The 14,635-nt window shown below is 46.5% G+C and overlaps 1 protein-coding gene across 6 annotated transcripts in view; it reads right to left on the bottom strand.

The window, feature by feature from the left end:
- The window catches only part of IKZF2 (IKAROS family zinc finger 2), a 117,599-nt gene extending 103,343 nt beyond the window's left edge, over nt 1-14,256 (bottom strand). The window contains exons 1-5 of one of the 6 annotated variants that reach the window (XM_059868230.1): nt 13,435-14,256; nt 12,485-12,562; nt 12,278-12,354; nt 10,671-10,719; nt 9,852-9,956 (exon numbers count right to left, since the gene is read on the bottom strand). In XM_059868230.1, the coding sequence (XP_059724213.1) occupies nt 9,852-9,956; nt 10,671-10,719; nt 12,278-12,280 (157 nt within the window). In that variant the 5' untranslated portion in view covers nt 12,281-12,354; nt 12,485-12,562; nt 13,435-14,256. Of the gene's footprint in view, nt 1-9,603; nt 9,721-9,851; nt 9,957-10,670; nt 10,720-12,016; nt 12,053-12,277; nt 12,355-12,484; nt 12,563-12,828; nt 12,845-13,434 lie in introns of those variants that run through there. The other 5 variants (XM_059868233.1, XM_059868232.1, XM_059868229.1 and 2 more) reach the window with 5 other exon arrangements.
- Between the last annotated feature and the right edge of the window lie 379 nt (nt 14,257-14,635).

The raw sequence follows: 14,635 nt of genomic DNA, 5'->3' as shown, positions 1-14,635 counted from the left end.
AGCTGCCTCCCACCTACAAGAGCTGAATTCTTCTAAGATGAATTTCCCTACTTTTTCTCCATCTCTTCAGCCTAAAATTTTGTCCACTCATTTGTATCTCTTCAACTGGTATCCTTTGTAAAGCTCTTAAAACTGAAAAAGTGTGATATAACAAGGAAACATTGTGATATAACTCTCTAGAAGACTAGATTATCCAAAGGATAATACCTTACAGTGATAGAGAGAGAGGCCTGTGTATTTAAGGTAGGGGGAAAACTTCAAACAAGGGGTTGCAAGTAAAGCTGATACCCCAGATTGCTCCACACAGCTGCACAGAGATATATTAGACTCACCCAGGAACTACCTGTGCTGATAACAAGGTCAAAACAACTGGTAAGGTTGACCCAATTTTGGGAGATTAAACTGTAAAACTATTACTTACAACTGCATTTAGGACATGCCTAAATCTGAGAGGTGATGAGGATTAAGGCACTGAGTAAATTTAAGGCCCAATGGTGTATTCTGAAATATTTCTGTACTCAGGCAGACTCTCCAGGGCTGCAGGAGAGATGCCCCTCACCACGACAGCACACATGCAATACAAAGTCTGTACCTAGGAATGAACAATTAAAAGCAGTATGCAAAACTGCTAATTAATAAGATTTATTCTCCTCCAGGGGTCGTTATCTTGACAAGGCAAAGCCTGCAGGATATCAATTTCTCAAGAAATAAGATTAAAAACCAAACGCCATTTTATTCTTTTGCCTGAGCTGTCTCCCTCTATCACAGACCTGGCTGATAACCAGAACAAGGTCTTCAGTCTACTGCCACTCTTTCCTGGAAGCTTTTAAACCATCCACAACTTTAAGAGAACAGCTACTCTTCCTCAAATGAATAAACCTCATATCTCTTCTGGGTAAAAAGACTTGCTGTTTTCATACAGAGAAGCAATTTCTTTCATTTTCAAAAGAAGGGAACTCACACCATCCTGTTTGCTGCTCCTTGGACTAAAGTGGGTATTTAATTCATACTGATGAAGTTTAAATGATGCACACATAGAGTTACCAAAAACTCACTCAGTTTGTGTTTTATAGCTGGATCATTACCTTAAAAAGCAACTTTGCTTGCAAAAGGAATCATAAAATGTCCAAAAGCTGAGTTGATGTCTAGAAAAGATTAGGTATAAATTCTCATAGAGCTGCACACAGGCATTCCCAAATCAAAGACTAATTATGAGAAAAATTACCATGGACTTGAGCATATCACAGGGCTCTGCAGCCAGCATTCTGTGCCACTCACCAACATTAATTTTCACGGACTGAGGGAACATATGCCCCTTGAGAAAAACCAGGACAACATCACTTTCTTCTGATGGAACTGGGGGGTTTTAAAGGCTGGCGGGGGGAATGCAAGGAAAAACACCACTAAAAATAAGCTGAGAAAACTCCAGCCTGATGCTGAAGGTCACAGCACAGATACCTTCAGTCTAACACTTGTTTTGTTCAAGTGGAGGAACAGAGGGGATAAACAAGAAAATCCCCCCATGGGAACGTCAGGCTTTGTCATGAGTGCGGTTTAACGGCCAACGGAGCATCTCTCCCGTAAGCCCTGCCCAGATCTTCCATTTGCAGAGGAAACCCAGCCCGCCCTTACCTCCTCACATGAGAAGGTTCAGAACAAAAAAAGATGGTAGTGGGGCAGGCAACAAGGTGAATGGATAAACAAGGTTTATGTACTTCAGGATTTCCTGCCTCCTTCGAAAAACATTTGAGACATCCAACCCCCAGGACAAAGGGCCTGACAACAGCAGCAGCAAGGTGTGGCTGGATCTTCTACCCCACTGCATGAAGTTTCAGGGTAGACAGGAGCACCAAGTCCTCCAAAGGGTTCTCCAAGCCAGAGACAGGGCAGGGACCTGAATATTCAGACTGATCTTCCCCTTCTCTCTCCCCTACTGCAGTGACTACACCTGTGCCCAGAGCAACCTCACAGGAGGTAGGTACCAATACCACAGCAGGAAAAGAGGCTAGAAAAAACCAGTCTGTGCAGCTTCTCCAAGTAACATGAAACCATGGTGGGGAGAGCAGAGCAGACAGGTCTGCAGTGAATCAGATTCCCTGGCTCATGCCTTGTGTAAAATCCACAGTCTGCTAAGAAGAGGGTCTCCTACCTGTGTAGGAGAACGATACACATCAACTCCTCTTTTATTTTCACTACCAGCTGATAGACACAGATATTCACACCATCCACTCCGGAGGTGGGAGCATGGTTTGGCCCTAGGACTGACCTGCTCCCCATATGTCACAGCACATGTCACAGTTGAGACAGCCACAACATACAGAGCATTACCACACAATCTCAGAAGGCTTTAAGCACTTGCCCATACACAGTGACACCTCACCTCTTCAGAAGGCTTCAGGCACCTCCACACACAGGGACACCATGGCACTGCAGAAGGCTGCCAGCATCTGCCCTTCTTGTCCTTCAGCCCAGCCTTTCATCCCCTGCTGTTGGTGCACTGCCCCTGTGTGCCCTCTGCTCCCTTTGATGGCTGGGCAGTGCCCCTGGGCACTCCAGGGCTCACTGCTGTCAGTGCTGCTCACAGCTGTGCCCAGTGGGGATGAGGCTGGGCTCAGCCCCACTCCCAGTTACCACAAACTGTGCCTACACCCATACCTGAGAGGACACAGGGATCTGACCACCAACCTGAGCTTCACCAAAGGAAAGACCAAGAGCCCTGTGACCTCTCTGGACAGGACAAACACAGAGAAACCATGAGCTAAAGGAGCTCATACAGTGCACGCATAGCCCACTACCTCTGGGGTGCTGTGCCTTGGTCACACAGTGTTACAGGAATAAACCCCAAACTGGAAAGATTTTTTAAAAATAAGAGGCAGAGAGAGAGCAAAAGTCAGTTAAAAAAACCCAAAAAATATATTCTAATTCACAGAAGTTGACATGACCTATCAGCATAGAACTGAGGGGGATCAATCAAGCCCATGCTTTTCCAGGAACAGTGTCTGCTGCTTTACGGCACTTTCCAATGTAACACCTGTAACAGCACTTGCAGGTGACCCTGCCAGCCAGGGCTATGCTCTGAGCTGGAGCTTCTGCCAGCATCTCTCTGCCTGTGAGGGATTACAGTTCTTCAAAGCCACAGGCTGACACAGCAGTGCCAACAGAAGCCGGTAATGTAGACCTGGCTCCAGATCAAGGGCACATTTTGCTGGGCAGTGTGAATAGGGGCTCGTCCACACGCAGACCTGGCAATGCTCAGTGGTGTGGGAAGAGTTAAAATTCCGTGGTTGCTGTAATGTAATCACACCACAACAGGGTACTTTGGGACCACCACAATTATTCCTGTGCAGGACAGGAAATTAGCTGCACTGGTATTAAGGCACTTCTGAATGTGTCTCATTGTGGGGTTGCAAAAATTGAATGCGAAATAACCCCTAAGCCAAAAGATATTGTAAAAACCTCCTACTTTTGACAAAGGCTAACATGTACCATCCAAGTCTCCATCCTAAGTGATCTACAGCTTCTGTGATTCAGAAAATAAAAGGCAAGAGGGGGAAAAAAAGCACAGAAACATGAAGGGACTCTCTGCAATGACCAGAATTTGGAGAAAAACTGGGGCTCTGGTGACCTAGCCCAGAGCCATATCTGTCATGCTCATTGCTTCTCAGTGATAATCCAGCTCTGCTTCCTTCCATTGGGATACAGCAGTGGGCTGCCTGGACCCCAAACAAGCACCCACTGCCCTAGGGAAGGGACAACATGCTGTGGCACAGGCTGACACCTGGCTGGTAACAGGTCTTGATACTACACAGAGCAGTGGCTCAGCCTCCTCTTCAATTTTCTACAGAATTTTAGAACAGGTCAATTTTAAACCTGTTTCAAGGTGGGTTCTTCAAGGATTTTCATTCACTGGGATTACTGAAGCAAGTGGCAGAGAAGGAGGCTCTGCCTTTTCCTCACAGATAGAATGGCATCGCTCCTTCAAGGTGCCCTCTTGGTACTGGAAGGACAAGCACTGCTCACCCTCAGTACTGCACAAAGGTAGCACAGGCAGCTGCATTTCCACCTCTAAAACTTAGTCCTGCAAACCATTAAGGATTAGACAGAGCCTGTGGCCCACAGGAACTGGAAACAAGCCTTGGAACCAATATCCTGAGAGAAGATATCCATTGCTTTCAACAGGAGCAGCACCTTCCCTCAGATTCAGGGATGGGAAACACAGAACACACTGCTCCAACAGGTATCTTGTCATCCAGCTGCTATCACAAAGTGTCATATTTCATGGAAGATGAGGATTGCTCTTTTCATTGGCATGTCTGAAAAGGAACTGAAATTCCAGAAGCAAACACTGAAAATTTGCTGACTACAAAGCTAGCAAGAGCACAGTGTTGTAACAGGGTGTGTACCAGGGAAAGTTAACTGAACCTGACAGTCCAAGAGAATAACAGAAGCTTCCCAAGAAAGGTGTGTGCTGCAACAAAGCCCTGGCAGATGACCTTTCAAGGGACTTCCATCAGAATGAATAAAAACCTATTTAATGAGATTAACTGATCATTTCACTCCACCCTCGTTATAACACTCACTGAGAGGGAGGAATGTTTTTGCAGCCGAGTGTGTGGCTCCATAGGGAATGCCAGGACTGTGCAGAAGACAGGAAAAACACCCAGGGGAGCCCTTCACCATTGCAGTGTGGGCTACAGATTCTCAAACACCAACTCATTTCAGTGGCTACTCCGAGTTGGTTTATATAGAGTTCCTATCAGAGGAACTATTTCATGATTTTAACCACACCAGTGTGAAAAATCTGAGCTGATGTGGATAAAGCTACAACAATTCAAGGTACATCCCAGGAAATGCTTAATTTCCAGTTAACCCTTTCCTCTGTTTGGGTTGTAGTTTTTTTTTCAAGAAACACAGTGTAACACTACTTTGCAGAGCTTTGGTATCTTAGGTGTGGAAAACCCCTCTATCTCTGTTAAAATCCTGATGATTGCCTTTCCATTTAATATTTTTTCTTCTCAAACTCCAAGAAAGCTAAATGGCTAAAACTTTGATTACCACTACTAAAACTTTGATTACCACTCCTGCCCTGGCAATTCCCAGGAAGTCTGAGGATAAAAGACTGAAGCAAAGACCGTGCTCTTGTAAGTGCCCAAGGAGCTCACTTCTTACAGTTCCCTGCCACACTTTATTGAGCTCATCCCTCATGTCTGAGCTCATCTTGGCAAAGTCCATCTTCACTGTCCTTCAATCTGCCAAACCACAGGTACATCTGTATTGGGCATCACCGTGCAATTCCATAGCTGAGTGCTAAAAAAATCAAAGTGTCAAGACTGCAAAGTCAGACACAAAGGACTAGAGGGCATCTCGAGTGACTGTCAAAAGTCCACCTCCCTGCACTGAGGCAGGAGATACCAAGACCAATAAATGCTGCCTACCATACTCCTTAAAGGCTGCTGAGGAAAGAACAGTCCTCAGCATCTCGAGGTGATCAGGTCCAAGTTTTTAGCACTTTCCAAGATATTTGGAAGAAAAGGAGACCTGAATCCCCAGCTCAGAGCACAGCAGTTTGGCTGCCAGAATTCTTCATGCCCCAGTGCACACATCAGGGGAGTGACTGCCTCAAAGCACTGATTCAGTCCCTCTCTGCAGCCCAGCCTGGCCAGCTTCAACCACCCTCCCTAAAGGAAAGCCTCCATCACCTCATCCTGCTGAAAAGCCCACAACACATACTGAGCCAGGAAAGAATCCCAGAGCAAGGTTCAGCCCCACATGCCTGGGAGTAAATTCTGGTGGTGACAAGGCTTGTTTGCCACGGAGCTGAGGCATGGTACAACTTTTAACTTTATGTGGTTTAATTCCAAAAGTACATTTCTTTATCCCTTCAGATGCACCAATACAGCTGTGGTACCTGTAACTCTCTGCTCAGGACAAAACAGGAGTTGTACGACAACTCAGGCTTCAAAAATGAAAGTGATCAGGAAGGATTTGGGGCTTTGATGCCACAAAAAAAAGTGCAAGCGACAGTCCACCATGATCACTTGGAATATAGCATTGGCTACACTATAATGAAACCTTGCCCAAATTCTCTTTAAACACCACTGCTGAAACCATCCCCACGTAGTGCTGCTGTCCCAATTAGTGATCTCGTCAGACAGCACGATCGCTCCCCACCACGGAGAAAACGCCATCGCCTCATTATTTCCAGCAGCAGAGTCAGCCGACGTGGCTTATTCTCTTCATGAATTAATTCTCATAACTTACTAACGCTTCCAGCTACTATAAACACCTCCTGAAAGCACACCACAATTTTAATCGGTTTCAAACATCAGATGTTGGGTTTGATATTTATGATTGTTCTGACTCTGTTTCATTTAAGGGCTCCTTTTGTCTATGAAAGCAAAGATAAGAAAGTTAACTGGGACACCCACTGTCAAGCCTCTAATTTAAGGGGAAATTGCCTTTGTCGCTGACTGTCAGATGCTAATAGCTGCTGCTACTATTTTCCCTATGATACCAGGCCAGTGATCTTAGAGAAGTGTCCTTCATCCTATACAAAGCAATGATTGAGTCAACTAATTGAACAACTATGCCCCTGCAGTTTCTAAAGCAGACATTCCTCTAAGTCCATTTGAACCTAGAGGAAAAAAATATCTCTAATAACTGTAGTAAGAACTCAGTGTGGCATTGTGGGGAGGTGACTGGGAATTATTTCTTTTTAAAGCCTCTTTTATAAGGATTCCCTATTAGCCTTTAATTAGCATGCCAGTTCCTATTCGGAGGTTTCTGATCACTCATAGCCCAGTTCAGCACTCACGGACGGGAACAAGACAGACTCCCTTGAACTCGGTGGGGTCTGTGGGGGGGCTTAGGGCCATGCAGGGAACTCTCTAGTACCAACACAAAGTTAATTGAGCAAGCCTGTGACACCCAGCTCTGGGTGTCAGCCTTTGTAAGAGTTTTCCTACGGACGATCAAAAGAAAATCTGGACTTCCAGATTTGGGGCTATGTAAATATATCATCTGTACTCAGCAGGTGTAACACTAATTCATCTTTTACTGTAGAGAAAAGTGAGATGATCTATCAACCTCTTCAGTTTGACTATTTACATGTATTTTAAATCTTTGCTTACATAAAACCACAGTGAAGTATTTTAGAACAGAGCATCTGCCAACACACATGCAGTGTTCTGCTAAAGGCAGGTATATGTAAGATCATCAGTTAGCTATGACAGGTGATTTAGTGTGATTCATCTTTCAGGATCATCTCATTCACAAGGAAAATTGAGTGTCATCCTCGTCCATAACCTACAAATACCATCTAGATACTTGAAAATGACAATAGGTTAAAGGATGCAGCAGCCAAAATATTTGACCCAAACCCTTTTGGAATAGAACCTGAAAACATCAGTAATCCAGACAGAACTACTAACACAGATTGCCAGGGGCTAATGAGCATAGAAAACTCTTTACCCAGCACATAATTTTGCTGTTGCTGGGAGAGCACTACTCAGTCATTTCAGCACAGATCCAAGAAATTTCCTTCTTTTGGTGTTTCTCCTTCTGAGCCAGACACAAATTCTGACTAAATTGAGAGCTGTGGTTCGAAACAATTCAGTGGAAGACAAGAAGAGAACAAAGGTCAAAACTTGGATCTCTACCTTGCAAGTGAACATCCAGAGCACACAGCCAAAGAGGGCCATGCACTTCTGGCAGTGACTGGCAACCAATCCAGGAGTGAAATATTTGGGGTCTGCTCCCTGTATCACCTCCTCCACTCCCAAGTCCTACCCAGCCAGGATGACACACCCTGGGCTGTGCTGTAACGGCAGCCAACATCACTTAATCTCCAGCAACCCACTGGGAATCAAACCAGTCTGAAACAGAACATGGCCACTGCCTCTACCTAAAACAATGGATGATGGGTCAGTCCACTGGGAGCCACTCAATTCATACTAAATATTTCAAACAGCTATTCCACCTCTATCTTTCCTTTTAAAATTAAAAAAAAAAAAAAAAAACAAAAACCAAAAGAGTTTTTAAAAAGAGGTGCAGGCCCCCGAGTTACCAAACCTTTAAAAGGATTTCCTGTGCCCCACAAAACAGGTGGAAAGCTCTAAAGCCCAGCCTGGCGATTTAGCCTACACATGCCAGATTCAAGATTTGGCCAAAAACCTTAAATGAACCAATGTAACAGCTGCCACAAAATCCCACAACCTCTGATCAATATCTTCCATGTTTAAGGCAGCACAAGCCGCCTCTCTGCAAAACAATCCTAAGCCTGCAAAGAGTAAATAAATTATTATAAATTTAAGAAGCTTGAGTTTTGTTTGGCTTGGGAAACCCGGGCAGAGCCCTTAATTTTTCACCAGCAGCACATCCTAATCTCAAAGCATTTGAGACACCTATGACAGGCCAAAAAACCCCTCTAAAAAAAATATGATATTCACCAAGGCTGCAGATACATATGTGTTGCAAAGAACTAATGAAGTTTAAAAACTATTGAAAATGTTAACACAATGAACATGAAAATACCAAGTGTGTTAAAGCCTTTTGCATGACTTCATTCTAGATCTTTTATTCCTAATTTGACTTTGGTTTTCAGTCTAGATTATAAAGAAGATTTAAAACACAGACACTTTTTTCCCTTCCAATGAAGCCCTCCCATTAATAAAAAGGAAACAAAGAAAATGAAGAAAGTGAGTAGTAAAACTTTTACAACATAATAAAGTATATCAGAATCCCAGTGCAGCACAATTGGAATTGTCTAAAGATGCTGAATTATGGGTGGTTGTCATATAAAGTTCAGTCCATGGTATTAGAAATCATATTCTCCAGCAACATGTATATAATTGAGAGATCTTCATAATACCCCTCAGTTTAAAGGCTCATAAAACTGCGCTTTACCCGTAATTTGCAAGAGGAAAGAATTCTTAAAGGAAAGTAACATCTTTTTCTCAGAAAGACTCTGAAGGCAATACACTGTGCATGTTTAAGCAAGCAACCCTAGAAGCTCTGTCTTTCAGAGATTTCAGTAGGGCATTCTAGTAACCCTCAGTTTAAATAGATAAATATGTATCTGTACTACACACAAACCAGAAAGAAAATTAGTATCACATAGAGAGGAACACTAAGTATGTTGAAAGAAAAGCACACTACATTTTTTCAGGACTCTAAGTGCAGAGGTTACATTAAGGTAAATATCTTGATGTAACACTGTAACCAACACTTAAACAAGGTAGGGCACTCACACACGCACAAAATGAAGATTGTTGCTTTTATGAAATTGCAAAAACTACATTTATCCACCTCACATATACAACAGGAGGATAATTCTATAAATATTATCAGCTCTTTACACTCTCTCTGTGCAGATTCACTAAACTCTCAGTTTCTACCCGACATTCTAAACCAAACTCCTTTCAGTTTGTTAAAATCAACTATAGTTTTGTAAATAAAATGTGTTTGTTTTCAAATAAAGCTACTTCAAGCTGTTTCAGGAAGCAAAGTAAGTAATAGTAGTAATAATAATAACAACAATTTCTATTTGGATTTCAGAACCTGAGGAAACAAAACTAGCACATGTCAACCCTAGTGCTTTCCTACCTGGAGCAGGTACGGACCAGCTCTCAAATGCCACCTTGGGATAGTTCAGACTAGTAATCCCATTCATGTTTAGATGAGACACCAGCACGAACAAGAACCAAAAAAAGAGAAAATGAGAAAATCCTCCTTGTCCTCCTCTGTTATTAGCAACGCCAACAGCAGTGGCTAAGACCTGGTAAGCAAACCAAGGACCAGGAGGACCAGACCAACCCTCAGCTAGAGAGAAACAGGCTTAAGAGGAGACTTACTGCCTGCCATGTGACAGGGGGAGGTGTGCTGCCCATTGGGAGTGCTAGAGGTGAGGTCGATGGCCATGCCGCAGTGCTCCCTCTCAGGCGAATAGTCATTGTCACCTGCGAGCACAACACAGGTCCCTGTAAGTTTGTATCCCTTCTTCAGCACAGATACACAAAGGTGAAGAAGCACAACCCGCTGGGCTCCCTTCACCCCTGCCCTTCCCTCCTTCACTAGCGGGGTCTTCCAGAGTCCCTCAGACCTCGGCTCTCAGTGGCCCCCAAGTAACATTTGGCTGATTTTAAGAGCTCCCTCAAAGCTACTGTCACCAGTCTTTTACTCACACTCATGTGGCAAACCTTGTCCCAGTTGTTGGTTTTAAGTAAGTTAGGATTACTTTTCCATTAGCAGACAGGGACAATCCAGGCTGGGCAAGGGAAGACTGGAATAGTAAATGACCATACAGACCTTCCCTCAAAAGCTCTGGGTTAACTGACAGTTAAACAAAGCACAGTCCCCCATACAGAAAACAAGAGAAATACATCGGGAAAGGCATAAAAAGTTTCTGGCTGCAGTTTGAATTTCTGGAGAGGAACTCTCTCTAATTTGCAAAGTTCATTCACCCTCAGGAAATATTTAAACCTAGAGATAATCACCCATGCACCCATCCCCATGCATTTCTCAGTCATACAGAGAGTTTATATATAAATGCTGCTAATTCAGTGTCAATCCAGACACTGTACACAAGGAAGCTAAACTTTCAGGTTTCTGCATTATACAAAGGAAAGTAGGAAAAGAAATTCAGAACAATCAAACAAAAAATGACTACTTACATGTAATATATCCATCAACAGCCTCTGCTTCCATAGTCAAAGTGCAGTGCTGCAAGGCAGAAAAGTACACCCTCAGAGACGCCTGTCAGTATCAACCATTAAATGATTAAACTTACTTAAAGCCCTAAGTAGTTGCCCATTTTATTGCTGTTGCAACCACTGCCTAGAGAAACACACAACTGCACTGCATGTGCTCGTTTGCAAATCACTGAACTCTTCCTGTAAATTATGTGAGCAGACATGCAGCTGCCTCCTGGCCAGGTGACACCTGGATCATGCTGGTCTGACCATACCCCTCTCTCTGTGCCCCACTCACAGTTTTGCCTGATCTGAGAGTTTTTTCCCTGACTTTCTTCTTGTTTCTTCAAGCTGGGATGGTAATGCTTTATCAATTATCTGCTCTATCTGCAGCCAGAAGAGACTTTGAGGATATGGATACTACTAACAACTGCTCTTTTCACACACACTACAAGACACTGCCTCCTGGTCTAAACAAAATAAACCCTCCCGTGTCCATTCCCCTTGGACACAGTTGTTCCAGCTTTGTCTCACACCTTTGTGTGCACACACACCTGTACACACACCTGTTCACTCTAACCCTATTTATTTGCCACAGCACAGGGCCAAACATCACATTTCATACTCCCAGATCACGCATTTTGTGGTGTGAAGCAATCTTAAAGTTTCTGGAAGCACTTTGCTGACACAGAACAAGCTATTACTTTCCCGAAACCCAAGTAACTGTATAGAATGACACCCCCTAGCTATCATTTGATATATATTGTGGGGGGGGTGGGGGGGAAGGAGAGATCAATAATCATAACTATGTTCTTTTAAGTAGAAAAGTTAAGAATCTGACATGACCAGAGGAAAATTTTATTTCCTCTCTCCCTCCATGGCCTCTTTTTTGCCTTTAGTTTCAAAACTCTCACTGCACCAGGCAGCTAAATTATTCACAATGAGCCATTTCTGTATTGATCGCCAAGTATATTTAGCCCTGGCTCCTGGAATTTCTCCATTACTTACTGGAAAACAGGCAGCTTCACTTCTTGTCTCCAAAACCACTTCCCTCCCCCTCCCTTAACCCTCTTTCCTTCCCTCCCCCCCCCCCACTCCCTGCCTTTCCCCCAATAAATAAATACTTTTCTCTGTGTTCTTCTTTGGTATAAAGAAGATCAAATTCCCAAGGCATTCAGCACATAACACTTAAATTTCAACCTGCCTAGCTGCTACCAAACTCTCTTCAATTACTGATTTTTACAACTCTTAAAAAGAAATTAAAAAAAAAAACACGCAAAAAAGTTTTCAGAACAGGTAAGCCACTTCCTCAAGCCCTTCAAAATTACCTTATCTTCCCCCTAGTCCAGGTAGGCAGGCACACACTGAGAAAAAGAAAGAAACATCAGAAGCAACAGGGAAAGATCATCCCAGCCAATGAAGTGGAAGGAAAGAAAGGGGAGGAAGGGAGGAGGAAGAGAAAGGAAGACAAAAAGAAGCACAGAAACATCCATAACCTAAATTAAAACACGGCTTGAATTTTATTTTTTTATTTCTTCAATGGGGAGAAGAGGAGGAAGAGGAGAGGGAAAAAGAAAAAGTTTGGTCACCATTTTTAGGCTGGTGATGGCAAATCCCAGCTGCTGAGCCTCTCCACAAGGAATGGAGGGAGAGAGTTTTGCTCGAGCTGAAGACACAGAAAGATGGAGAAAGTTTAAAAAAATGTTTTTTAAAAGGCGGGGGGAGAAGAGGAGGGGGAAAGAGAGACGGGGAGGGGGGAGAGGGATAGGGGAGAGAAATTCGTCCCCGCCACTTACAGGTGGGGCATGCGGAGCCGGGGAGCCGGGAAGCCCCGGGATGAGCCGGCGGGGAAACTCGCTCAGGAATGGCACATACTTTGAAGGAAGATGAAGAACAAAAAAAAAAAAAAAAAAAAAGAAAAAAAAAGAAAAAAAAAAAGAGGGAGGGAGGGAGGTCAGCCGGTGCTACAGCAATGCGATTAACTAGCGCGGAGAAAGAGAGAGAGAGAGAGAGGAAAACTTGATCCACCGGTTCCTTACGGATTCCACGGGATCGGGGGGAGCGGAGGGATTGCGGGGCGGGATGAGAAGAGGGGATGAAGGGCGGGATGGGAAGAGGGGGGCCCGGCGGGCGCACTCACACCCCGCGCAGCAAACCCGGGCCAACTTCCCCGGAGCGCCGCTCCGGCCCTGGGCGACGCCGGGCTCCGCGCCTCATCCTGCCTCTCCCCGCCCCTGCCACAACCTGTCAAAGTCATGGAAGTCCTGCCTCGCTTGTCATTTTATTCCCTTTCCCCCCTTCTCCCCGCCGCAGGCCGCAGCCCCCCGGGGGCGCGCAGGTGGCGGCGGGCGCTGAGGGAAATGGCAGCGGGGCCGGGCTGGGTAACGGACCGGCGAGACCCGCCGCGGCTTCTGCCCCTGCTTCCTTCTGGTCTTCGTGGGGGGGTTTTCGTTTGGTTGGTTTCTTGGGGTTTTTTTTTAATTATTTTTTTTAATATATATTTTGGGCTAACAGCAACAAGTCATCGGCGCCCGCGGGGATGCTGCACAGCCGCGCTCGGCTCGGGGACCCTCCGCACACACAGACCCGCACGGACGGACCGAGCCCCGCGTCCCGCCGGCCCCGGAACGGAGCTGTCCCTCCTCCCGCCGGGGAAGGGGGGACCGGGGAGGGAGAGGAGAGGAGGGGAGGAAGGGAGGGGAGAAAGAAAAAGAAAGAAATAATAAGAAGCCAGGCGCAGATTTACCTCAGCCGCGCAGGCAGTGAGTCAGTTCCATCCCCCTTTTGTTTGTGTGTTTATTAGTGTCGGCTCCCTCTGCCCAGTGGAGGTGTGTTTGTGCACGGCAGTTGGCTGTGGGGGGACTAAGGCGGCGGAGGAGCCGTAGCTAAGGGTAATCCTGTTTTTACTTCCTCCATCTTCAGAGAGCAGAGGGTTAGCCTGGGACAGCTGGTCAAACCCCGAGAAACCGATCCGGCGGCGGCGGCGGCGGCCGCTCTCCCTCCCTCTCTCCCTCCCTCCCACAGACACACACACACAGAGACACACACTCATTCGCTCCCTCCTTCACACACTCCCTTCCCTCCCTCACACACAGATAAGCGCACACCCTGCCTGACACACACACATACACTCCCTCAGAGATACGCGCACTCCCTCACACCCATACACACCTCCTCCACACACACTCCCTCAGACACACACTGTCCCTCCCTCAGGCTCAAACCCACGCACACTCATTCACTCCCTCACACTCAGTAACCCCCCCACGGACTCACACTCTCTCCCTCACGCACGGCCAGCCCCTCACACATTCTCACTCCCTCACTCACACTCAGCTCTGCACACGCACTCACTCACTCCCTCCCTCACACTCAGGTCTCCCCTCAAAGTCTCTCACACGGACACACTCGCTGCCTCACTCGCACTCAGTCCCTCATATACACACACACCCCCCCTCACCCTCAATCCCATGGACACTCATCCCTCGCACACTCACGCTCAGTCGCTCACACACACTCACACACTCGCTCCCCCCTCCACCTTCAGACCCTTTCCCGCCCCGCGGCGCCTCAGCCCCCGCGGGGCCGGCGCGGCGGGGGGCGGGTGCCCGCAGCCGGCGCGAGGCCGCTCAGCGCGCTCGGCAATCGATTACAGGACAAGTGCGGCCGCCGCCGCCGCCACAGTGCGCGCCCCGCGCCTCACGCGGGCGGGCGGGCGCGCGCGCCCTCAGGGCACGGCCGCGGCCCCTCAGGGCGGCTCCGCGCCGGGCACCCCCCGCACCCCGCCGGCAGCCGCCACCCAGGGGCTCCCGCCGGCCGGGCGGAGGGACCGGCGGAGTCATGATTCAGCACTTCTATTTATAACCGCCCGGGGGGCGGCCCGGCTTGTCACTTAATTAAACATTCGCGGCTGATACGAGTGGAGTTTCCGCGTGGAGACGGCCCGG

The sequence above is a fragment of the Haemorhous mexicanus genome, chromosome 26 (genome assembly GCF_027477595.1).
Source record: "Haemorhous mexicanus isolate bHaeMex1 chromosome 26, bHaeMex1.pri, whole genome shotgun sequence".
Lineage (NCBI taxonomy): Eukaryota > Metazoa > Chordata > Aves > Passeriformes > Fringillidae > Haemorhous > Haemorhous mexicanus.
This window is presented reverse-complemented; position numbering and strand designations above follow the sequence as displayed.